This window comes from Podarcis muralis, chromosome Z (genome assembly GCF_964188315.1).
Source record: "Podarcis muralis chromosome Z, rPodMur119.hap1.1, whole genome shotgun sequence".
NCBI lineage: Eukaryota > Metazoa > Chordata > Lepidosauria > Squamata > Lacertidae > Podarcis > Podarcis muralis.
Window position 1 is genome coordinate 10,389,700 of NC_135673.1, and position 24,560 is coordinate 10,414,259.

Genomic DNA, 24,560 nt, shown 5'->3' on the forward strand with positions numbered 1-24,560 from the left:
ATTCCAGAATAATAATTTTACTATGTATACCCCAAACATCTTACTGGGTTGCTCCACTCTAGGCAGCTTCCAACATATATAAAACAATAATAAAACATTAAACATTTTTTTTAAAAAACCTCCCTATACAGGATTGCCTTCAGACGGCTCAGGGGTCAGATAACTCCATACCCTCCAAAATTTCTCCAATGAAAATAGGGACATCCTAAGGAAAAGCGGGACATTCCGGGATCAAGTCAGAAACCGGGGTGGCTTCTCTAAACCAGGGATGTCCCTGGAAAATAGGGACACTTGGAGGGTCTGCACAATGAAGCTTACAACAACTCTATGATTCTATGACTGCAGTCAGTTAAGTCTGAAACGGTGCAATATAGCATGCGATTAGAGAGGGCTGGTGGACAGCATTAAAAAAACAGAGCTGTCATCTTTTCCTTAAGCAAGAAACCAGTTACGTTGCTCCTTGCTTTCAAACACCAAATGAATTTCCAGCACCCCCTAGAGGGCTAAAAGGAAACATGTTTTGCACCCTTTCAAACACAGTGGTACCTCGGGTTACATACGCTTCAGGTTACAGACTCTGCTAACCCAGAAATAGTACCTTGGGTTAAGAACTTTGCTTCAGGATGAGAACAGAAATCGTGCTCCGGCGGCGCGGCAGCAGCAGGAGGCCCCATTAGCTAAAGTGGTGCTTCAGGTTAAGAACAGTTTCAGGTTAAGAACGGACCTCCGGAACGAATTAAGTACTTAACCCAAGGTACCACTGTACATTGAGAATGCTGCACATCTCCTTTATTGTATCTTTAAGGCATTTTGTAAGGGCCAAACAAGATGTGATGTGATGTTAACTGCACAGGTGACATTAAAATGCATGGTTTAAAAAAAAAAATCTAAACAGCAATCGAGGTGGAGCTGGAGTACCAGGAAGACCACAGTGGTCAGGGAAGAAGAATCAAAGTATTTTGCTCACAGCTGTAGTTCCAACCAAAGGCCCTCCCCTTAAAACTGTTTTGTGGGACTGGTAGGGTGGAAAGCAGGTGGGAAAGGGGGGGGGCAAAAGTAGGTATAGCTAGAGCCAATGTGTCAACTAATTCTAGTTTTGTCTCCATCCTCCTCCATGTGGAATTCGTCAAGGAATAACACTCTCTGGATTGGTTGACAGTAAAGCGAGATGAGCGCCACAATCCCAGAGTCGTCTGCGACTGGACCTAACGGTCAGGGGTCCCTTTACCTTTACGGCAAACAGGTAAGGCAGGGTAAGGGCAGGCGGGTTGGTGGGATGGTGTTCCCATCCCCCTAATGCAACAATCTCCACTGAAGCTGCTATTTGTGCATTGTTAAACTATGGAAAAAGGGACGCGGGTGGCGCTGTGGGTTAAACCACAGAGCCTAGGGCTTGCCAATCAGAAGGTTGGCGGTTTGAATCCCCGCGACGGAGTGAGCTTCCGTTGCTCGGTCCCTCCTCATGCCAACCTAGCAGTTCGAAAGCACGTCAAAGTGCAAGTAGATAAATAGGTACCTCTCTGGAGGGAAGGTAAAAGGCGTTTCCGTGCGCTGCTCTGGTTCGCCAAAAGCTGCTTAGTCATGCTGGGCTCATGACCCGGAAGCTGTACGCCGGCTCCCTCGGCCAGTAAAGTGAGATGAGCGCCGCAACCCCAGAGTCGGCCACGACTGGACCTAATGGTCAGGGGTCCCTTTACCTTTACCTTTAACCAGTTCTGCCTCGCTGGGTACAGAGCCTGGGCGTGGGTGGGTACTACAACTATGATGTAGTGAATTGAGCAGAATGCAAGAGGCAATAGAACATCAAATTTTGGACTTGCAGAGGGTGCCACTGAGATTTGAAAGACCGAAGTCCACCCCTGCCAGACAGTCCAGCAGCTGGATCACTGTCTCTTACTGGGAGCCCTTGAAGGCAGCCCTGTATCAGGATGTTGTTAATGTTTGATGTTTTACTATGTTTTATATATGCTGTAATCTGCCCAAAGTGGCTCGGGAAACCCAGCCAAATGGGCGGGGTATAAATAATAAAATTATTAATCATAATAATTAGGGGATGGGATGGAGTAAGGCAGTCAGGAGGGTTTCAGAGTGCAGAAGTATCAACAGGAGTGCTGCATGGGCTCAGCCATCGTGTTTGCACCATGCTGAGCTTGTCACCACCTCACCCCTCGCCCTCTCAGAAATGAGCAGCAACTCACCTGTCAGATGGTCAGGTAAGTGCCTCTGCCCCATCATATCATCCACTAGTGGAGACAAGCCTTCTTCCTTTCCCTTCCTCTCAATTTCTGGTCTCCAGTTTTGAGAGGTTTTATCTAATGAATGCATTTGTAAAACAATACTGGAACCCCCACCCCCCTCCACCATGTCAAGGCTCCAAAATTACTGATTTGACACTAGTGACAAATATTTGCTGCACCATGGGATAAGTCGTGATCAATCCACTTGGATTCAGGCTATATAAAAAAGATTTTTAAGCTGACTGAGCACACATCCCTTATACTAAATAAAGGAAAGGTTTCATTCAACCTGTAACATTTAAAATATGAACAGATCTACTTAGGATATGGTGGGATTTTGAAGTCAGGGAAAGATAAAATCCCGGTGATGTCCTCTTCCTCGATAATATCCACTTCTACTCCATCAGGATCCTTTACAGAAAATAAAAACAGCTTTTACAGCTATGGCACAATGTTAATTATCCAAATGAATAAGATAGCATATATGTCTTAGGATAATCAAGTATAGAAATCCACAAAGGTTGTATGCTCTTTTGAATCTTTTAACCAATTTTTTAAATGAATTATCTCAAACTTAGGATATTTTTGAACTGGACAAGGCTATCACATCCACACCATATATTTAAACTACCTCTAATGAACTTTAAATCACATGGCTTCCCACAAAAGGAATCTGGGAACTGTAACATGCCTATTACAAGAGCTGCAACTCCCAGCACCCTTAACAAACTACAGTTCCCAAGATTCTTTGGGGTGAGCCATGTGCTTTCAATGCAAGGTGTGACTGTAACGAAGCAACGAAAGAACACAATTATATTCCATGAAGAGCTTGAGCATTCCCTTAGCTGCTCAGTGAAAACTGCTAATTCAAGTTCTTGGCGGAAATGGCCATTTCAGGCCACAAAAGGACACCTGCTGTTCCTAACTATTCCTGGTGCTCCTTGACTGCTTTGAATGGCAAAGTGTGCCAGTGCCTGTACTTTGGAACTCCCTGCCTATTGAAATCAAGCAGGCACCTTCCCCATACACTTGTTGGTGCCTGCTAAAATCACTCCCATACGCCACATGGCATAATTATGAAGCTGAGCCCGCCTCAATTCGAAACAGAAGAATTTTTCACATGTGCACAGGATAATGTGAGGAAATAATTTTTCACATGCACTATGGCATAACTGCATGATATTCTGCTTGTTTTCTACTTGCTTGTAACCACCGTACACCTACATATATGCTTTAGAGTTCAATATGAGTCAATAAACTCCTTTGACTAGTCAAGTACCATATTTTTTGCTCTATAAGACTCACTTTTTCCCTCCTAAAAAGTAAGGGGAAATGTGTGTGCGTCTTATGGAGTGAATGCAGGCTGCACAGCTATCCCAGAAGCCAGAACAGCAAGAGGGATCGCTGCTTTCACTGCGCAGCGATCCCTCTTGCTGTTCTGGCTTCTGAGATTCAGAATATTTTTTTCCCTTGTTTTCCTCTTCCAAAAACTAGGTGCGTCTTGTGGTCTGGTGCATCTTATAGAGCGAAAAATATGGTAATTGGTTCCATAATACAATATTAATAAAAGCTTACAAATACTTCAAGAGGACTGGTTTCACCATCTTCTTCTTTTTCATTTTTTCTCATCTGTCCCTTTTAAAAATAAGCTGCCTAGCTCCTTAATAAATCTCATATGCACAAGTGCACAAAAGCTAATTTCACACTGCAAAAATTACCGTATTTTTTGCTCTATAAGACTCACTTTTTCCCTCCTAAAAAGTAAGGGGAAATGTGTGTGCGTCTTATGGAGCGAATGCAGGCTGCGCAGCTATCCCAGAAGCCAGAACAGCAAGAGGGATTGTTGCTTTCGCTGCGCAGTGATCCCTCTTGCTGTTCTGGCTTCTGGGATTCAGAATATTTTTTTTCTTGTTTTCCTCCTCCAAAAACTAGGTGCGTCTTATGGTCTGGTGCGTCTTATAGAGCGAAAAATACGGTAATATTTTTTGACACAGCACAAAATGTGTCTAGCTGCATGTTAGACTCACCACAAATGTTAAGGTGGCAGATCGTCGTGCTGGCTTCAGTTCTTCATTCAAAGAATAGACCCTGACCTTCACTGTAATGTAAAATTTTTTATTTAACTTACTTTATTTATAAGGAAATCTTTCCCTCACTTTCAGTCCCATTAGGGCCTCCCAAGGCAGCTACCGACAAAATCATAAGCACAAGAAAACCATCAACCAATAGCAAAAGAAACACACACAGCCATAGCAGCAGTGCAATGGCAATCAACAACAACCAATGTTAACTGTAATTAATCACCAGACAGATTACACTCATGGCATTATCGGGGGGTGGGGAGTCAGGATGCACACTTAGGCATCACCTAAGTAGCAGGACGTCACCATGCATAAGCTTTGCATTTCTGTGTGTGGATTCTATTTTTTATTTATATCTTGCCTTTCTCCCAAGATGAGATTCAAGGCTACTTCCAAAATTTAAAAACATCAATTAAAAAAAGAAAGAAAGAAAGTTAAAAGCAATAGTTAAAATACATCAAAACACATTTAGAACCAGCAATTATCTCAATAGGAAGGTTTTAGCCTGCTGGTGGAAGGCTAATAAGGAGGAAATGGCCACAATATGGGACTGTTAGCAGACCTTGTAGCTTGGATGAATTATATTGGAATAATCACTTGCAGTTTCTGGAGTTCAAAGGATATATTCATGCTGTAACGACTTACAGGATGAGAGGAGATGCAAGAGAGAAAGTAGCTGACATCTTGTCTCAATAAGTTGGAAGAAACAACAAAATAGCTAAGCTTGTAGGAGTGGAGTTAACTTCAACAGAGATCATTGGCTAGATCACTGGACAAACAGTGTCTTGTGTGGTTTAAAGTAACACATGCAGTAACTACAGACTCAAGAGAAGGAAATTTATTTGCTTTTCTGCAACAGAGACCTACTACTACTGCACTATTATTGTGTCAATGACACATAGCAGAACACACACAAGAAGTTTGGAAGACCACAAGCTGAATTATTAATTGATTCAGTGTTATAGGTTAAAAATGTTTGGGACTTTTAAATAAAAAAAGATCAGGATAATGTGAATTGCCACCAAGTGTTTAGCAAAAGGAAACTGACTTTACCTGACTGATCCGGGGTGTAAACAGGTTTATCAGTCTGAATAAAGAGAAAGCCATTCTCATATGTAATAGGCATTTTCTTCTCTCTTGTAAAGTGTGGAGAAATGGCTTCCAAATACACATGCCCAATTGAATTCTTTGGGTCTCTGCTTGACAAATCTTTTGGCTGAATCTAGAAATGTGATAGAGAATAGTTTTAAAAACATGCATGCCAGAGTAACCCATTGGAGGAAAACAGTGACAGATTGCATTTTGTGGTTGCAAGGGTATTGCCCTGCAAATGTTAAGTCATGATTTATTTATTTAAACATTTTAAAATGTTTTTGGGCAAAGCCTTCACACGAACATAAAGAAACTATATTAAATACACATGCAAGCACATGTAATCAGAAATACAAACAAAAAATAATCAAAAGAGTATAAGAGAGCTAGTATGGACTTATGATTAGGTTGATGTACTGTTAAATAGTGGGTAGACATAGCAGATGACACAGCGATTTCTCCAAAGCAGCTCTTTATTTGTAAGCTGGAACAGAACTGAACAGCAAACAGCTCAGCCGGCTTGCTTTTATAGGCAGCCGACTATCAACATTGTAACAACAACAACCCAGGGTTTCCCGCCTAAAATAACTGACATGGACCTGAGTGAAAACTATATACACGATACTCCTGGTGGCCAGGGTGAGAACTTCAATACATAACACCAGGACCTAGGAGACCAGGGTTCAAATTCCCAGTCAGCTTTGAATCTATGGGATGGGCCACCCCTGCAATGGTGGGCATGACCAGAGGCAAAAGTGGATGGAGCAATGGATGTATTTTTGTACAGTAGGTGACTTTCTATACACAAATAACCCTTCTTTGTCCTCCAACCAGGCAAGCAAGAGGCATTATTAGAGTTCAAAGACACTTTCAAGCCAGACAAAAGCATTTTAAAGTACAAAGCAGGGCCAGTGGTGGGTAAGGTCTGTGGTGAGTTCTGAAGGCCACATAGAGAGGCCTGGAGGGCTTGAAGTTCCTCACCATTGTTATAAACCAAGCACATACATGTATCAGAAATGCTGTACTACATACCGTTAACGTTACAGCTCCTTGAAACTTATTGGCAGGTGTCAACTGAACACGACCAGAGGCAAAAGTAGTTTGCTTATCTGGGAAGCTTTTCACAGATATTGTGACTGGAAACTCTTGTTCATATCCAAAGGCTTGAATCACCACCATCTCAGAGGCCCCAACGCGGAACATTTTGGGTGAAGAAACGACATAACTGTGAGAGAAAGGGGCATCATTTTTTATTATTATTATTTTTTATGGCTTACTAAGGAAAGCTGATAAAGTACTGTTTGAAAAATGGGGGTGGGGTAGGTTTATTAGGCACTGTTGCCGGAAATCACCCCCCCCCTTCAGTAACACGTACTGCACAAGCACCGCATCCACACGTACACGTATCTCCCCTTCCTGACCCTAGAGATGTCCCTTTAGAGGGCCATCTCTTAAAAGCCTTCCGTAAATAAGGAAGCGCTAGCTTGACAGCTTTTGCTTTTAGCGCTCCACGCCGCCCTATCCTTTTTGAGAGTAGACCGGACGACCGAACTCTAGGTCAAACGGCGGCCGCCTCAACCAATCAGCATTGTCGAACAGCGCCCCTTGCGGCGGCCACGCTGGTACTGCAGGCTGCGAGCGTCGGCTCCCTCACCTTTGACAGTTCTCAATTCATTGTTTCCGAGTTCAATTGACCGTGACTGATCTAATCAAAATGTTGCAAGTTGTTTCCGAAAGGGAAAGTCCTTTGAACTTCAGTGACTGTATTCTTTATAAATTCACCAAAAATCAGCCGTAACATGGATTTTCACCGGATCACTTTTATTACACTACATATTACAAGGACTATCAAAGGGGGGTGGACTGGCATTGATCGGCCATAATCCTTGAACCGTGTGGTCACGTACACGACGGCCCTTCTCCAGATGGCGGGGCAACCTTGATAACCATCAGGAATGGCCCAGACGGAATGCTATCAGAGAAACAATAAACTGCATGCGATAGTGTATTCCATACAAACTCCGACAAAGGACCGTGACCGGATTCCCCTCAGGGAGCAGGAAAACTTCGCCCTTTCTTTGTTTATGGAAATGACTCATGTGGGAGGGGGAGAGGAGGACTCTGCCAGGTGTCAAGATACTCAGATTACCCGAGTAGCCCCTCCTCGACTCCTCCTGTTCTTTAATAAAATCATGATGTAAATATGATGTAATTTTGGGGGTGTAGTCAAGGGGATTAGTGGTTAATAAAAGTTGGGGTCTCCCATTGTTCCGGGCTTCCATCTTGCTTCACTCTGTGGGCGGTGGGAGTCCTGTCGCGACAGCCTTTTCGTGAATAAAGACCGGGCCTACTGGCTGCTGTTTTGCTCTGACTTGCTCTGGTCGGTGTCTTCATTTGCCCAAGAGGACCCTCAAATTTTCCGTTTACAGTTGGCGACCATTCTCAGGGACACTTGGTTCTCCTGCAAAGGTGAGAGGGGAGATAGAGGGGATCAGGCGCCACTGGGCAACCTTAGCCCAGGGATCCTTCTTCCTCTCCCTGCCTCCTCTTTGCGGGCGGTAATCAACCGTCACCAGAAGCCCAACCAGAGAGAGCAAAGGCGAGGTAAAGCCGGCTAAAGAAAAGGATCCCGGGATCTGCGGGGGACATCTGCGAACGTGAGTATGGTCTAAGTAAATACAGAGGGAGGGGGTTGGAAAGGAAATATCTCCACGACAGCCAGACTTTCTTCCTTCATTTTCTGACGTTACCCTTCGGAGTCGGCCGGGAGCGTTTCTAAACTTTTCCTTCTCTCCCCGATTTTCCCCTTCGGAAAGTGGCCAAGGAAAATCGTGGTACTTTTACTGTTTTTTTTCCGACGTTACCTCTCGGAGTCGTCTAGGAACGTCTTAATCTCTCCCTCTCTCCTTTTCTCCCCCGTTTTCCGTCTTGGAACTGAGTCCGGGAAAGCGTGGCTCTTTTACCATTTTCCCTGACGTCCCTCTTTCGGAGTCGTCCAGAGGCGTCCATTCAAATATTCTCTTACTCTTCCCTACCCTAACTATGCAAACGAAGCCGCCCCTCCTGCCTGGCGACCTTTGTTAGGGATGACCCGGGTACGTGAGAACGCAAGGTCGTTTGCTTCCTTTCAAACTTTGGTTCTTCTCGGACCCCGATCTGGCATTGCACTACGCAAGCGTTCAGTAGGGAATTCCGAACCTAGTCTCAAAGGATAGGCAGGGGGCTGTCGTGGAGGGTAGAAGGGGTGGTTCACAAATTGGGGCCCCACACTAGGATTAGCTTTGCAAAACAGCGCTGAGGTAATGAAATTCTGAAGTTTTCTCGGGCCAAGGTGTCCCGTGGCAGACGGGCCAAGGTGTCCCGTAACCAGAACTTTCTCGGGCCAAGGTGTCCCGTGGCAGACGGGCCAAGGTGTCCCGTAACCAGAACTTTCTCGGGCCAAGGTGTCCCGTGGCAGACGGGCCAAGGTGTCCCGTAACCAGAACTTTCTCGGGCCAAGGTGTCCCGTGGCAGACGGGCCAAGGTGTCCCGTAACCAGAACTTTCTCGGGCCAAGGTGTCCCGTGGCAGACGGGCCAAGGTGTCCCATGACTGAAGTTTAAATTCATTTATGAAGCTTTCCGGAAACAAAATTGTATTCTAAAGATAGGTACATACTAAATGCTGAAAGGATAATTTTCCTTTCCCTTTCTCCCTATCCCCTTTTTCTTTTCCCCCCCTCGTGTGTGTCTCTATCCCCTCTATCTTTAACGTAGGAAGAATGGGAACCCAGGCTTCCAAATATTCTGACTGGACTCCTCCAGGCGATAAGGCTTCCGCGAGGCCTTCCCGCCAAAAGGAGGATTCCGATACCCCTCTCCAATTTGTCCTCTTAAACTGGAAGGAGCTGAGAGGGAGAAAAGGACTCTCAAAATCCAAATTGAGAGACCTTTGCAACATCGCGTGGGTCGCTTTCACCCACCGCCTAGAGCCTGCCTCGCAATGGCCACCTCATGGCTCGTTTAACCTTGTAAGGATGCAAGCGCTCAGATCATACCTGGCCGATGAAAAACCCCGGCAGTTGTATTATCTGAATGCCTTCGTCGAAGCCCGTGAACTATTTCAACGGCAACAAACCCAAATCGTCCGACAAATGGCTGTTCTAAAGACGACCAGACCTCCCCCATATGATGAAATCAGAGCTCAGGAGGAACAACTAGATAGAACTCTCATTCCCTTCTATTACCCCGAACCACGGGCTCCACGACTGCCGGAACCTCGGCCAGAAAACAGAGCAGGGGGGGGTGCGGGACCCGGGAGAGAATCAACAAATCAGGTCACTGCCACCCCCCCTCAAAATATAACAACAACACCTCCTTCCGACCCCTCCCCAAGTACTTCCAACCCAGAAGAAGGTCAATCGGACTTGGGTTTAGGACCCCTACTCACCGGCCAGTTGCTAAATGGAGAACGGGAGGGACCCGTCTCCAGTAGAACACGGAATAGAGACAATTTACCGAACGGGGAAATAGAAGGTGCTTTTCCCTTAAGGGCATTACCTATTCCCCCAGTCAGAGCGGGAGACCCGCCCCGTATGGTCTTTACTCACCAACCCTTTCTCACTTCGGACTTAATGAATTGGTCCGACAAAATGCCCTCCCTACGGGACGACCCGGACAAATGCTATCGCCAAGTAGCCACCATCTTCTCCACACATAACCCCACTTGGGCCGACGTACATATGTTACTCGGGGCTCTTTTTAACGAGGCAGAGAAAAGGGAAATATTAGCAAAGGCAGGAGAAGCCCTAACTCAGGAAGGTTACCAACCGGACCGACCCGCCTCAATGGCCCCCCTAACGGCACAGACTTTGCTAAACAATCCTGACTGGGACTATAACACGGACAACGGGATGTGGGGTCTAAAAATATTCAAAAAGGCAATCCTGGATGGTATTAAGGCTGCAGGACAGCGGACCGTGAACTGGACCAAAGTCCAAGCGGTCCTCCAGGGACCCGATGAGCATCCATCCGACTATTACTCAAGACTAGTCTCCGCTATTAAAACCTGGGGTGGGATAGATCCGGAAAGCCCACAACACGAGGTAATAGTCAAAGGATTCTTTAAGGACCAGGCCACGGCTGATATTCGAAAAGCTTTAAATTCTCATTTAGGATATGATGGAAAAACCATCAGCGAAATTCTTTCCATTGCTAAGTCCGTTTTCAACTCAAGAGACGAACGGAAGAGGAAAGACCAAAAACCCGACTCTCCGCGGGTGTTAGCTTACGCAGCCGGGGTACCAACCTCCAAAGAAAGGTTTAACCCAAGGGAATCTGAATTACTAGATGACCGTGTCTGTTTTAACTGTGGAGAAATAGGACACATCCGGAGAAATTGCTCCGCCAGGATAGGAACCAAGCGAACTGGATATAAAGATTCCCGACCCTACAACCCGGACTATAAAGAAATCACACATCCCAGATACAGAGAGCCTGCCCCTACACACGGTCCCAGCCAATTCCCAAACCAAATACAACCCTGCGCCGACCCATCACTACCACAGCCTCGGCCACGCAGTCAGCCCCATGGCACAATCTACCCTTACAAACAAGGAAACCGCCCCACAGACCCAACTCATGAAATGGTAATGGAAGAATATCAGCCACATTGACAATTAGAAGCAGATCCCGCCTCCTTTTCTTTCGTCTGCCCGGTTTTACAACTGTCCTCTTCCGACCCCATCTGCACCATGCAAATTGATGGGCAATCCTATAATTGCCTTTTGGATACCGGGGCCACCTACTCTACCCTCACTAACAGCCACCTCACCCCTGGGGAAGAGACCAGGACTGTGATGGGACTGGACGGAATTCCTCGGAATTGTCCTCTTTCTAAACCTGCGAGCGTTTCCGTTGGACCTCTATCCGTAAAACACACTTTCCTGTTAACCTCCAGCCCCGTCAATCTCTTGGGGAGGGATCTGCTCTGCAAACTGAACGCCACTATACAATGTGGTCAAGAAGGCATTTACTTACATATGCCGAATGAGTCTATCTTTAATTTCCAAGGGGTTCTACAAGAAGCCCAAAATACCAACATTGATCTTCCACCAGAACTCCTAAACAATGTTTCCCCTTCCTTATGGGGAACCGAATCAACCTCGGTGGGACTCTTAAAATCTGCAATTCCGGTCAAAGTAAACTACAAACGCGATTTACCCTTCCCCTGCACTAAACAATACCCGCTTCCCCCAGAGGCGATAGAAGGACTCACCCCGATGATCGACGAATTTTTGAGGATGGGAGTTCTGGTCCCATGTGCCTCCCCCTGCAATACCCCTCTACTTCCCGTCAAGAAACCGCATACCAATCCAGTCAAATGGCGCTTGGTGCAGGACCTACGACTCATTAATTCTTTTGTTATCCCGAGACATGCCGTTGTTGCCAACCCTCACCACCTTCTCAGCACCATTCCGGAAGGAACTGTGGTGTACTCGGTCATAGATCTATGCTCTGCTTTCTTCAGCATCCCTGTACATCCCGAAAGCCAATTCCTCTTTGCTTTCACCTGGCAGACAGGGCAACTAACGTGGACCCGGTTGCCCCAAGGATATGTAGAATCCCCAGCAATTTTTTCGTCCATACTACATCAAGATTTAGCAGATGTAACCCTGCCAGGGGGCTCTGCCCTGAGGCTCTATGTAGACGACATCCTACTCTGTGGGCGTGACCTAGAGTCCTGCAAAAATGACACCATAGCTCTTTTAAACATACTAGCGCTCAAAGGTCATAAGGTATCCCCAAAAAAGATACAGTATTGCAAAAAGGAGGTCAAGTACCTTGGCCACATCCTGGGAGAGGGCACCCGCGCCCTGACTACGGATCGGATTGAGGCAATAACAAAACTACCCTTACCTAAGACTAAAAGGCAGCTCCGAGGATTCATAGGGATGAGCGGATTCTGCCGAGCGTGGATCCCCCGCTATGGAGAATTCACCCGCCCCCTTACAGCAATGACACATGATAACTCCCCAGACGAACTACAATGGTCCGCTGAGGCACTAGAAGCTTTTGAATCTATTAAAAGGGAACTAAGATCTTCACCCGCCCTTGGACTCCCAGACTATAGACTACCCTTTTCTTTGTACGTACATGAGAACAAGGGAGTAGCCTCTGGTGTCCTCACCCAACCGTTCCAGGGAAGGAACAGACCTGTGGCTTATTACAGCCTCCAGCTCGACACTACGGTACTGGGAAACGTAGGATGTCTTAGAGCTGTAGCCGCGGCAGCCCTGCTTCTAGAAAAAGCACAAGAAACTGTCCTGGGTCACAACCTAACCGTGAACGTTCCCCACGCTGTGGCTACCTTGCTTAGTCTACAAGGCTGCCAACGTTTCACTATACAACGCTTGAATAAATATGAAGCCATCCTACTCAGCCCGTCAAATGTCACCATAAATAGAGTAAACTCCCTGAATCCCGCGACCCTTCTTCCGCTCCCCGATGATGGTACCCCGCATCATGACTGCTCCCAAATAGTTCGCCACCTCGAAAAACCCAGAGAAGACCTTGATTATCTTCCCCTAACGAACCCTGACCTCATCCTATACACTGATGGGAGCTCCAAAGTTGTGGGAGGGCAACGGAAAACTGGATACGCGGTAGTTACTGACAACGAAGTCCTAGAGGCACGACCTGTCAATGCTAAATATAGCGCACAAGCCGCTGAACTTATCGCCCTGATCAGAGCCTGCGAATTAGGGGCAGACCAGAGAATCACTATCTACACAGACTCGAAGTACTGCTTTGGCTTAGTGCATGCTACTGGACAAATCTGGTTGCAGAGGGGCTTTTTGACTACGGCCGGCACCCAAATTGCACACGCGCCCCTCGTGCAACGCCTCATGGACTCTATTCACCTTCCTGAAGCTATCGCAGTAGTCCATTGCAAAGCCCATACCAAGGGGAGGGACCCAGTCTCCACAGGGAATAGATGTGCTGACCGCGCGGCACAAGAAGCAGCCCTTCAGCCCCTCTCCGCGGACAATGAATTTCAGGGACCCCAACTTCCATCAGAGGTAAACTTTGCCCAGATGTACGAAACAGCAACTCCAGAGGAAGTCGAGGGGTGGAAAGAACAAGGTGCCTATTTAGAACAGGGAGTTTGGTACTTTCCAGACAGAAGACTCATAATGCCCAGATTATGGGTACCTAAACATTTGAGGGTTCTCCACCAAACCACTCACTGGGGAAGAGACAAACTCGTCGATGCAATGCAACGCTCCTGGTATGCCCCAGGTCTTGCCCTCGCGGCAAAGGCTGCTGTAAAGAACTGTCACACTTGCCAGACCTTCAATCCAAAACATACCGCCAGATGTCCACCAGGGGCTAGACCATGGGCTTTTGTCCCGTTCGAAAGCCTCCAAGTCGACTTTATAGACCTACCCCCTTGCCAAGGCTACAGACATGCTCTGGTCATCATAGATCAGTTGACAGGGTGGGTGGAGTGTTTCCCTACCCGCAGGGCAACTGCCCAAATCGTTGCAAAGACTCTGTTACAAGACATTATACCACGGTTCGGTATTCCCAGGCGCATAGACAGCGACAGGGGTTCACACTTCACTTCAGATATAATCCAACATGTGGCTAGCGCTCTAGGAGTCAAATGGAAGCTACACACCCCATATCACCCCCCTTCCTCTGGCCAGGTCGAAAGGATAAACCAGCAGCTTAAGTCCCAGCTAGGAAAACTCTGTAAAGACTCCGGCATCAAATGGGTTAACGCCCTTCCATTAGTTCTACATAATCTAAGAGCTTGTCCCCGAGGAAACCTCAAACTCTCTCCTTATGAACTATTATTCGGAAGGCCTTCCCCAGTATATACTACCCAATTTCCTACCTCCGAATTAGAAGTTGGCGAGTCAGAATTAACGAAATATATAATACAACTCCAGAAGCAGCTCATTCTTCTCCACAGATACGCTGCTGCAAGCCAAAACATTCCCTTAGATGAGAACGTCCACCCATACCAACCAGGAGACTGGATACTAGCAAAAACATATCATAAGGTACCCTTACAACCCTCCTGGGAGGGTCCCTACCAAGTACTTTTAACCACTCCAACTTCCGTTAAGGTAGCAGAAAAGACGGCCTGGTTACACCACACCCGCTGCAAGCCTGCTTCCACGCCCGAGCCTCACCCCGACGACGCTCCCTACTCCATCCCTGACCGGCCGGCAGACGACGACACCGACACAGAGGACGCCCAACAGACCGGACCAGATCGGGGCACGAATCGAGCCCAACAGACCGGACCAGATCGGGGCAAGAATCGAGCCCAACAGACCAGACCAGATCGGGGCAAGAATCGAGCCCAACAGACCGGACCAGATCGGGGCAAGAATCGAGCCCAACAGACCGGACCTGACCAACCACATCCATCAGCCCGCTGGACCTCTGAAATCATCACAGCAGCTGACCAGTACGACCAACCACCCATCCGCCTAAAACTCCGCAAAGCTCCACCGCTCCCCATTTGACAGCTCTGCAATTTGACAGCTCCACCGCTCCCCATCTGACAGCTCTGCGGTTTGACAGCTCCACCGCTCCCCATTTGACAGCTCTGCGGTTTGACAGCTCCACCGCTCCCCATTTGACAGCTCTGCAGTTTGACAGCTCCGCCGCTCCCCATTTGACAGCTCTGCAGTTTGACAGCTCCACCGCTCCCCATTTGACAGCTCGGCAGTTTGACAGCTCGCCGATTTGACAGCCCCGCTACACACCACTTCAAAGAATCCCGCTGTTTACAATGACAACCACCATACCCACCTTGCTCATCCTTTCCATTGCCTCTGCCCTTTCTCAACACACCATAACCACACACGGCTCGTGCCCTGGATTACAAATGGAATACAAATATCTGGACTTTGGAGTCGTTGATATGGTGAAAAGGGGGACACCAGACCGCCTAGGAGATTTTGACTTCTGCTTACCTGAAACCCGCGTCCTCCTTCGGCACTCCATACTGCCAACCCTCGATGCTCACCAAACTTGGGAACTTTTTATTCGTTCGCCCTCCTACACCCCACTCGGCAGGCTCATCCTTACCAGAGATGGCCCTTGGAATCGAGCACATTGTCTCAATGGCTCTTACGTACTCTTTTCGGATGGCACACCCGAAAAAACCCTGAACTGGACACTATTGGACAATGGGGGCGCTGACTCAGTTTATACTGACCGAAATCACCCCACAGACCACCTAATACATGGATTTTACTGCCAACGAGTAGATTCCACTCCCCGCCAAACCATCCTACAAGGAGTTTGCCTCCGACGGTACTGCTGCGTCTGGGATATCGGACTCGCCTCCGGTTGGGACGGGAAAGCGTACCTTGAGGGCTGGCATTACTCCGTTACGCCTCCAGCAGAATGGGACACTACCGGACCCCAAAGGTGCGGCGGCCTCACCACAAACCTCACCTACCTACTCCGTCAAGACCCCCTTCACCCCCCCGGCACCGCACCTCGACAAAGGGGGGAACTGTCAATATCCGAAAACCCTCAAAATAATGACGTTTTGTCCACTTGGCATTCCAACACCTACGTAAAACTGATCTCTCAAATTGCAAAACAGACAACAACCAAGGAGTGCTGGATCTGTGCCAACGCCCCCTCACACCTTTACAGCGGCATACCATTTCTTGGAGTACCTCTCACTCTGCAACAACATCTCTCCGCTGACGTGCAATCCTAGAACCTGACTGCCGTGAATTTGACCCACCAGTACATCCACCTAACCGGACCCACAACAGGTGACCTGTGCCGGAAATTCAGCGGGAACGACAAGCTCATCGGCGACAGTACCTGTAAGTACACCATTGACATTGCTTTCAACGGGAGGATTACCCTGTGGCACCAGGGCAACCCCTCTATCCAACCCAGTCTGATGTCTGCATGGAAACGCGTTATGACCTTGCCCGACTCCTGGAGCCCCTCCCCAGTCTCCCAATGTTTCTTCCGTACCTTCCTCACCGGGCGCATAGACTCGTGCCTACAGGGGTTGTTCTGGGTTTGCGGCCACCGCGGCTATGTATGGGCCAGCCCCCACTCCCGTGGCACTTGTTATCTCGGTCTGATTTTGCCTGGAGTCCGAGTCACCCCAGATTTACCCTCCGGAAGGAGGCGCAATAAGAGGGCAAAAGACTTATCGCAACTCTCCGACGTAGCGGCCAATAGTGAAACTTATGGTCGGGCTCTTTTTCCCGCGTATGGAGCCGGCTCCAATCACGTCGATATCCTTAAGTTAACGGACATCCTGTTAAACTTCATGGAGGAGTCCAATGCGGCTACCCAAGCTATCCTGACAGAGTTAACGGAAGTCAGGCAGACTTCGATTCAGAACCGCCTTGCTTTGGACTACGTTCTCGCCTCGACGGGAGGCGTTTGTGCCCTTGTCGGAACCGAGTGCTGCACACATGTATCTGATCAAACCCTTAATATCACCGGACACCTTAACAACATCCACAAACTAGCGGACGGACTTAAAGACATCCAACATGAAGGACTCTCAGATACCCAGTTGTGGAACTGGCTGCCTGGGTCTGGCTGGATAAAACAACTCCTAGGGAACGGACTTTTGATCCTCATTACTGTGACCATCTGCATTGCTGTCTTCTGCTGCGCAATCCACTGCTTCCCGATGTGCTGTCAAACTTGCGACTCTTGCCTTCCAACCCCTCGTCCACGATCGACCATCACCTACAGACCACCGGTACCATCAATCCAGTCGAACCCCATTGAAATGGGGCCCCTGAAGGACTTCCAGAATCTGGACTCTAGGTATGACATGTCAAACTTTTATTGATTTGTGCGGAGAAAAGGATTGCGCGGTTTCTCTACCTTCGCAATCTTATCTCCGAAGGGGGGAACTGTTGCCGGAAATCACCCCCCCCCTTCAGTAACACGTACTGCACAAGCACCGCATCCACACGTACACGTATCTCCCCTTCCTGACCCTAGAGATGTCCCTTTAGAGGGCCATCTCTTAAAAGCCTTCCGTAAATAAGGAAGCGCTAGCTTGACAGCTTTTGCTTTTAGCGCTCCACGCCGCCCTATCCTTTTTGAGAGTAGACCGGACGACCGAACTCTAGGTCAAACGGCGGCCGCCTCAACCAATCAGCATTGTCGAACAGCGCCCCTTGCGGCGGCCACGCTGGTACTGCAGGCTGCGAGCGTCGGCTCCCTCACCTTTGACAGTTCTCAATTCATTGTTTCCGAGTTCAATTGACCGTGACTGATCTAATCAAAATGTTGCAAGTTGTTTCCGAAAGGGAAAGTCCTTTGAACTTCAGTGACTGTATTCTTTATAAATTCACCAAAAATCAGCCGTAACATGGATTTTCACCGGATCACTTTTATTACACTACATATTACAAGGACTATCAAAGGGGGGTGGACTGGCATTGATCGGCCATAATCCTTGAACCGTGTGGTCACGTACACGACGGCCCTTCTCCAGATGGCGGGGCAACCTTGATAACCATCAGGAATGGCCCAGACGGAATGCTATCAGAGAAACAATAAACTGCATGCGATAGTGTATTCCATACAAACTCCGACAAAGGACCGTGACCGGATTCCCCTCAGGGAGCAGGAAAACTTCGCCCTTTCTTTGTTTATGGAAATGACTCATGTGGGAGGGGGAGAGGAGGACTCTGCCAGGTGTCAAGATACTCAGATTACCCGAGTAGCCCCTCCTCGACTCCTCCTGTTCTTTAATAAAATCATGATGTAAATATGATGTAATTTTGGGGGTGTAGTCAAGGGGATTAGTGGTTAATAAAAGTTGGGGTCTCCCATTGTTCCGGGCTTCCATCTTGCTTCACTCTGTGGGCGGTGGGAGTCCTGTCGCGACAGCCTTTTCGTGAATAAAGACCGGGCCTACTGGCTGCTGTTTTGCTCTGACTTGCTCTGGTCGGTGTCTTCATTTGCCCAAGAGGACCCTCAAATTTTCCGTTTACAGCACTTAAATGACAGTCAACAGCAAGGGGCCCATGTACTCCGTTTATATAAGGATAAACTGTGCTCAGTTGCCATATGTAAAAAAAACTGACCAAACCCTATAAAAACACCTTTTTTCTCAGAACCTCCTCTTCCTGTTCTTCTCCAGGCAGGTAATACTTCACCACATCCTTGTGAATACCCCTCAAGTACTTTTTTCTTCTTCTGCATCTATTAGTTACTGAACTGGGGTAGGTAAGAACTTCTGGCTCCCCTAGAGAAACCCGAACTGACTGTGGTGACTTTAGAGCAAGCAGGGCACAGGCCTTCCATCCCAAATGCTGCCAGCCACCACTGCTAATAGAGGCGCAGTTGTGCAGGCAAGTTGAAAAGCTGGCAATCCTAGTTATACGTATTCACTTCTGCACTGAGTTTATTCACATCTCACTTTATAGCAGCTGAGAAAATACTCTCAAAATAAAACCACGCTCACAACTGCTCCATGAAAACTGCTCCACGGCTGAGCTATTTAAGGCAGCTCAGGTTGTGCCTTCCCAATCTCTGTTCTGATCCTAAACAACAAAGGGCATTAGGCTGGATCCATAGCAAGGAGATCATCATAAAGGTTCTTCGGGGATGGCACGCCAACCCTAAGCTGTAGCTCGGAAGAGGGGGCAGACTGCCACTTAGGGCTCATCCAGATTGCCTTTTGTGCGGGACTTTAAAGCTCTGTATCCAAGCTTCCCCGCTTTCCCCAGGCAAAACTGTGTTTTACTGCTGAATGGTGAAACGTGAGTTTTCCCAGGGAAAGTTGCAGGACAAAAGAAAAACCACTGAGACACAGACCTGTGCCTGGGAAATGTGGTGCTAAAGGAAGTCGGGTGAAACCCACACCATCAGTGGTGCTGAGTTGCCCCCTAGAGTTGGCATGCCTGCACAACATGATAGTGAACCACCTCCCTTTATCTTTATTGTTTCTTATCTCTCTGTTCTCTCCCTCTTCTTTCCTTTCTTCTTTCCTTTTGTTTTCTTTTTCCCTTTCTCTCTCTCCTCTCATGTCTTTTCAATTCTATCCGTTCTAGATATTATTTTATTGTATTGTGAAAACTTTAATAAAAATAATTACAAAAAAAGAAAGGAAAGCACATTTTAAAACTTACCAAACATGTAGTCTTTTTTTTTTTCTATGCTAGGGGAATAGGGAAGCTTTGGAACTCAATTTGAAGTGCATATTTTAAAGGTCTTTACACCCTATATTTCCATACTTTGCTTTGCTGCATATTTTGTGATTTCAAATCTCTGCTGGGGTTCTCTCACCAAAATGTACTTGCACCAAACTTGAATATCCACAACCAGGAAGAAATATTGGAAATAAGGTGCCTCATATCCTTAAGTGCTGCAGGCTTTGCAGGGCTGAATTCCTGCCCAAAATCACATGGCCATTGTTTCCATGAGGGTTGTCAGATAAGTCTGCATATTGCAATCAGCATATCGTCTTCCTGATCTTACCCTGGCTGGCTGGCTGCCACTGTGTATCTGACCTTATCCTCTTTATTATTCTTTCTTACCTGGCTTTTGGCATGAAAGGAGCCCTCAAGGTGAATTACACAAATCACGTAAACAATACCGTCAGCCCGTAATCATTTAAATAAATAAGACAAACAGAACCAGTCTGACAGCAATATTAAAATGTCACAGGGGGATCGAAAGAGTATTTGAAAACACAGCTGAAAATACAAATGACACAAAGTCCTGTGCAGGATTCCCCTACCTGAGGTTTGTTAAAAGGAAGAGGAACATAACTGTGAAGGCTGACTGAAGCAACTCCCCCCCCCCACACACACACACAAAGAAAGAACATATTGTGCAGATGGGTTCTTAACTATTTTCCCTCCAGCTACTGTTTTCCCAGCCCCAGATGTGGTAGAGATGGGGAACTTCAGGCCTTAGGGATGGATGTGGCCCCTCCAGACCACTCTATCTGGCCCTTGCGACACTATCCAGGTCACGCCTTCTCCCTAGGCCATCACTGGCATTGCTCCATGCATTTAATTGACTTCAGCTGCAACAATGCCTTTGTGGTTCAGTATGCACCATACTGAATGTATGCACCATATACCTGCCAACCTAGCAGTTCGAAAGCACCTTCGGGTGCAAGTAGATAAATAGGGACCGCTTACCAGCGGGAAGGTAAACGGCGTTCCATGTGCTGTGCTGGCTCGCCAGATGCAGCTTGTCACGCTGGCCACGTGACCCGGAAGTGTCTGCGGACAGCGCTGGCTCCCGGCCTCTAGAGTGAGATGAGCGCACAACCCCAGAGTCTGTCAAGACTGGCCCGTACGGGCAGGGGTACCTTTACCTTTACCTTTTTATGCACCATACCTTTAAAAGCACATACACCCCCCAAAAAAAAGAATCCTGTGAACCATTCTTTGTTATGGGTGCAGGAAACTGTAGCTTTGAAGGGGGTAAAGTACACTTCCCATGGGGTTTTTCGGGGGGGGGGCGGTGCTTTAAAGATATGGCATTGGCACAGCCACGTTTGCTTGCCTGCGTGAAGATCTGAGTTTCGTCTTGCTGGAATGTAGCCTGGAATGTAGGGAGGGATTGAATCACCCCTGGAGGATGAGGGTTGTAGTCTGAGGCTGCTGCTGGATTCCAGCTGCCACTCAATTCTCAAATTGCTTCTGCGGTTAAGAGTGCTTATGCCCAGGCTCAGTTGTCCATACTCCTGTGAACTCCCACTTGGGCTATGTGGTGCTGCCCTTAAAGATGGTCCAGAGACTGCAGCTACTGCAGAATGCAGGTGCTAGATTGATAAGTGGAGCAGCCTTATGGGACCACGTGACACTGTCCTGAATGCACTGCACTGGCTGCGCATGAACTACCAGGCACAATGCAAGGTGTTAGTAAAAGGTAAAGGTAAAGGGACCCCTGACCATTATGTCCAGTCACAGACGACTCTGGGGTTGCAGCGCTCATCTCACTCTATAAGCCGAGGGAGCTGGCGTTTGTCCACAGACAGCTTCCGGGTCATGTGGCCAGCATGACTAAGCCGCTTCTGGTGAACCAGAGCAGTGCACGGAAACGCCGTTTACCTTCCCGCCGGAGTGGTACCTATTTATCTACTTGCACTTTGACGTGCTTTCGAACTGCTAGGTGGGCAGGAGCTGGGACTGAGCAATGGGAGCTCTAAAACCCTATATGGCCTGGGACCCAAATACTTAAAAGGGTGACTTCCCCTCTACCAACTATCTCAAATCCTACAATTCGCTGGTGTGGCCTTATTGATGGAGCTGCCTGGTTGGCCCTGATCCCTGACAGGGCCTTTTCTGTGGTGCCCCCCCCCCCCAATTTGTATACTGCTCTCCCTGATGAGGTGCTTTTTTCTCCATCATTAATAACTTTCAGGAGGAGTTTGAAAACATTGCTATTTACCCAGGCAATTGCAAACCGAATAATCCTGATCCTGGCAACCCTGGAAACGCTATTTCGGAGAATGTTTGTTACTGTCAACTGCTTTTAGATGTTTTAAATTATAATTGTTTTTAAAATGTTTTAACTGTTTTAAAATATTTTTGCCTTTGTTTTAAGTTGTGTATGTGTTTGCCAGCCTGGCTTCTTTTGGGAGGAAGGGTAGAATACAAATTTAATTAATTAAATAAAACAAACAAACAAACAATAGTACAAACATAAGCATTGCATATATTACTCCATCTACTTTTTTGCCTCTGACACCCAGAAGGTTGCTCATGAGGATATGTGGCCCTGTGTGGGGAAAAGGATTCTCCACCTTTGAAAAAACCAAGACCCTATCGTTGTTCCCCTGCTGGGAGGGGAAGCATCTTGAGAGGGAGAGGGAGGTCTGATGAGAAAGCAGCTGAAGAGAAAACAAGCAAGGAGTAAACTACCCAGGACTCAGCACTGCATATAATTTGAGCGTCACATCTCCAAATGCCTTTTTGTACCATGACAGGCTAGTTGGTGGGCATATTTGGGCAAGGAGCTCAGGAATGAGGGTGCTACCACTCAAAAGGTGCTGCTTACCTGAGGCAGGGTCTCAGGTGATGCCAGCAGCAGCAGTAGAGACTAGTCCATAAGGACAAATGGGTTACTGCCGCACTACCTTCAGCCTGTTCTCAGCCAGCCCCCATCTGCCTGCCTTGTTGCTTTCAACCATTGGCTCTGACCACCTTAAGGTAAAGGTAAAGGGACCCCTGACCATTAGGTCCAGTCGTGACCGACTCTGGGGTTGCGGCGCTCATCTCGCTTTATTGGCCGAGGGAGCCGGAGTACAGCTTCCGGGTCATGTGGCCAGCATGACTAAGCCGCTTCTGGCGAACCAGAGCAGCACACGGAAATGCCATTTACCTTCCCGCTAGAGTGGTACCTATTTATCTACTTGCACTTTGACGTGCTTTCGAACTGCTAGGTGGGCAGGAGCAGGGACCGAGCAACGGGAGCTCACCCCATCATGGGGATTCGAACCGCCGACCTTCTGATCGGCAAGTCCTAGGCTCTGTGGTTTAACCCACAGCGCTACCCACGTCTGACCACCTACTGTTGGCTTTATACTATCAGTACAAGGCTATGGAAGAAGAGGCTTGTTGAAGTACAAAGGGTCCATATTACCTAAGGCTTCCAAAATCAAAAGCACCACTTTTGCATCAGGAATAGTAAATGGAATCCAGCAATACTCTTGGAGAATTATTTGCAATCTTGTTATAGTTAGCAACCTGACAGCCCCATTCTGCATCTGCCCCATTTTAACACAACAACAGACACAAGCAACCCTTACTTACGTTTGCTCCTGAGTCAAACCTCTTCCACAAAAGGCCAGAAATAAGAAAATACCAAGAAGATTCATGTTTGCCCTGAGCAGCTGAGGCTGATGGGGAGACAAGCCTTTTGGTGTTCTGGTTGCCTGCAAGTCTGTAAATGGAATTTGCTAGCAAAATTTCTCTAAGTTAATCATTCATCAGATCTCTGGTATCTGAAGAGGATTTTCATTTCATCACAGAAAAATTCCCCTTCTCTATTCCAGAAAAAAATTAAGTTGGCTGGGTCAAACAAGAGCACCTAATTCGGAGATTTCATTTCTGTGTGTCTTTAATCTTGTGCATACAGAGGAAGATATTGTCGAGGGAGACACTCCTTCCTCCCCAGAGAATACAAACCTTTTAGGAAGTACCGTAATGCAAGACCTTCCTCTTTTGAAAGGTTTGCAGAGATTGGCTGGAACATGATGCATCATTTTGGTTTATCTTTTCTATGTCTAGCTTGATGTTGAGGCAACTGCGTTTTTTAAAAGTTAGAAAATATGTCTCAGGATAAACTCACTGTATAAATAAAGATTATACAATTTAGTACCACACTAAACATATGTTTTTTTAAAAAGCTAAACATGTTTTTTAAAACAACAACAACAACACAGATGCTGACCCACAACTTAACAGTTGCTTAACATCTTTTATTCATTGTTATTTTATGTATATGCCTTTTTAGAATTCCCCTTATCCCCTTATCTAAAACTAGGAAAGCCACTTTGATAACCTCCTTATTTCATTTCTCAATCCATCAAAAGGAGAAGTGGGGCTTTAAAACTGCAGACCAAATGCAGCTCTCCAGACTTAGCTATCAGGCCCCTGGAACTGTTTCCAGCCACAACCACTTTCATCAGGCCATATCACCTCACCACACCCTGTTCCAGACCCTTCTTAATTGCTTTTGCCTGGCTGGAATGTGTCTTTGAAGTGTCATTATGCCTATTACTTGACTGGATGCTGGGGTGTATCTGTAGAAACTTCTGGCTTTAGCATGGCTGGAAAATACCCTACCATATAAAGACAAGAATCATATCCACTGTTTTGCTCACTTTTACATCTAGCCTCACCCACTTTCTGATCTCATTCAGCACTTGACATGTACGTATCCAGAAGGTTGCCTGCAGTGAAAGAATGTGGCCTCTGGGATTAAAAAGTTTCCTTAAAGGTAAAGGGGCCCCTGACCATTAGGCCTAGTCGCGGATGACTCTGGGGTTGCGGCGTTCATCTCACTTTACTGGGCAAGGGAGCCAGCGTACAGCTTCCAGGTCATGTGGCCAGCATGACTAAGCTGCTTCTGGCAAACCAGAGCAGCGCACGGAAACGCCGTTTACCTTCCCGCCAGAGA

At 47.3% G+C, this 24,560-nt stretch overlaps 1 protein-coding gene across 2 annotated transcripts in view; it reads right to left on the bottom strand.

Annotated features, from left to right (window-relative positions):
* C5 (complement C5) overlaps window positions 1–23,528 on the bottom strand; it is an 83,043-nt gene extending 59,515 nt beyond the window's left edge. For both annotated transcript variants that reach the window (XM_077922155.1, XM_028715482.2), the window contains exons 1-5: window positions 23,192–23,528; window positions 6,443–6,635; window positions 5,372–5,540; window positions 4,265–4,335; window positions 2,557–2,648 (exon numbers count right to left, since the gene is read on the bottom strand). In XM_077922155.1, the coding sequence (XP_077778281.1) occupies window positions 2,557–2,648; window positions 4,265–4,335; window positions 5,372–5,540; window positions 6,443–6,635; window positions 23,192–23,256 (590 nt within the window). In that variant the 5' untranslated portion in view covers window positions 23,257–23,528. The remainder of the gene's footprint in view (window positions 1–2,556; window positions 2,649–4,264; window positions 4,336–5,371; window positions 5,541–6,442; window positions 6,636–23,191) is intronic.
* Window positions 23,529–24,560: the final 1,032 nt, after the last annotated feature.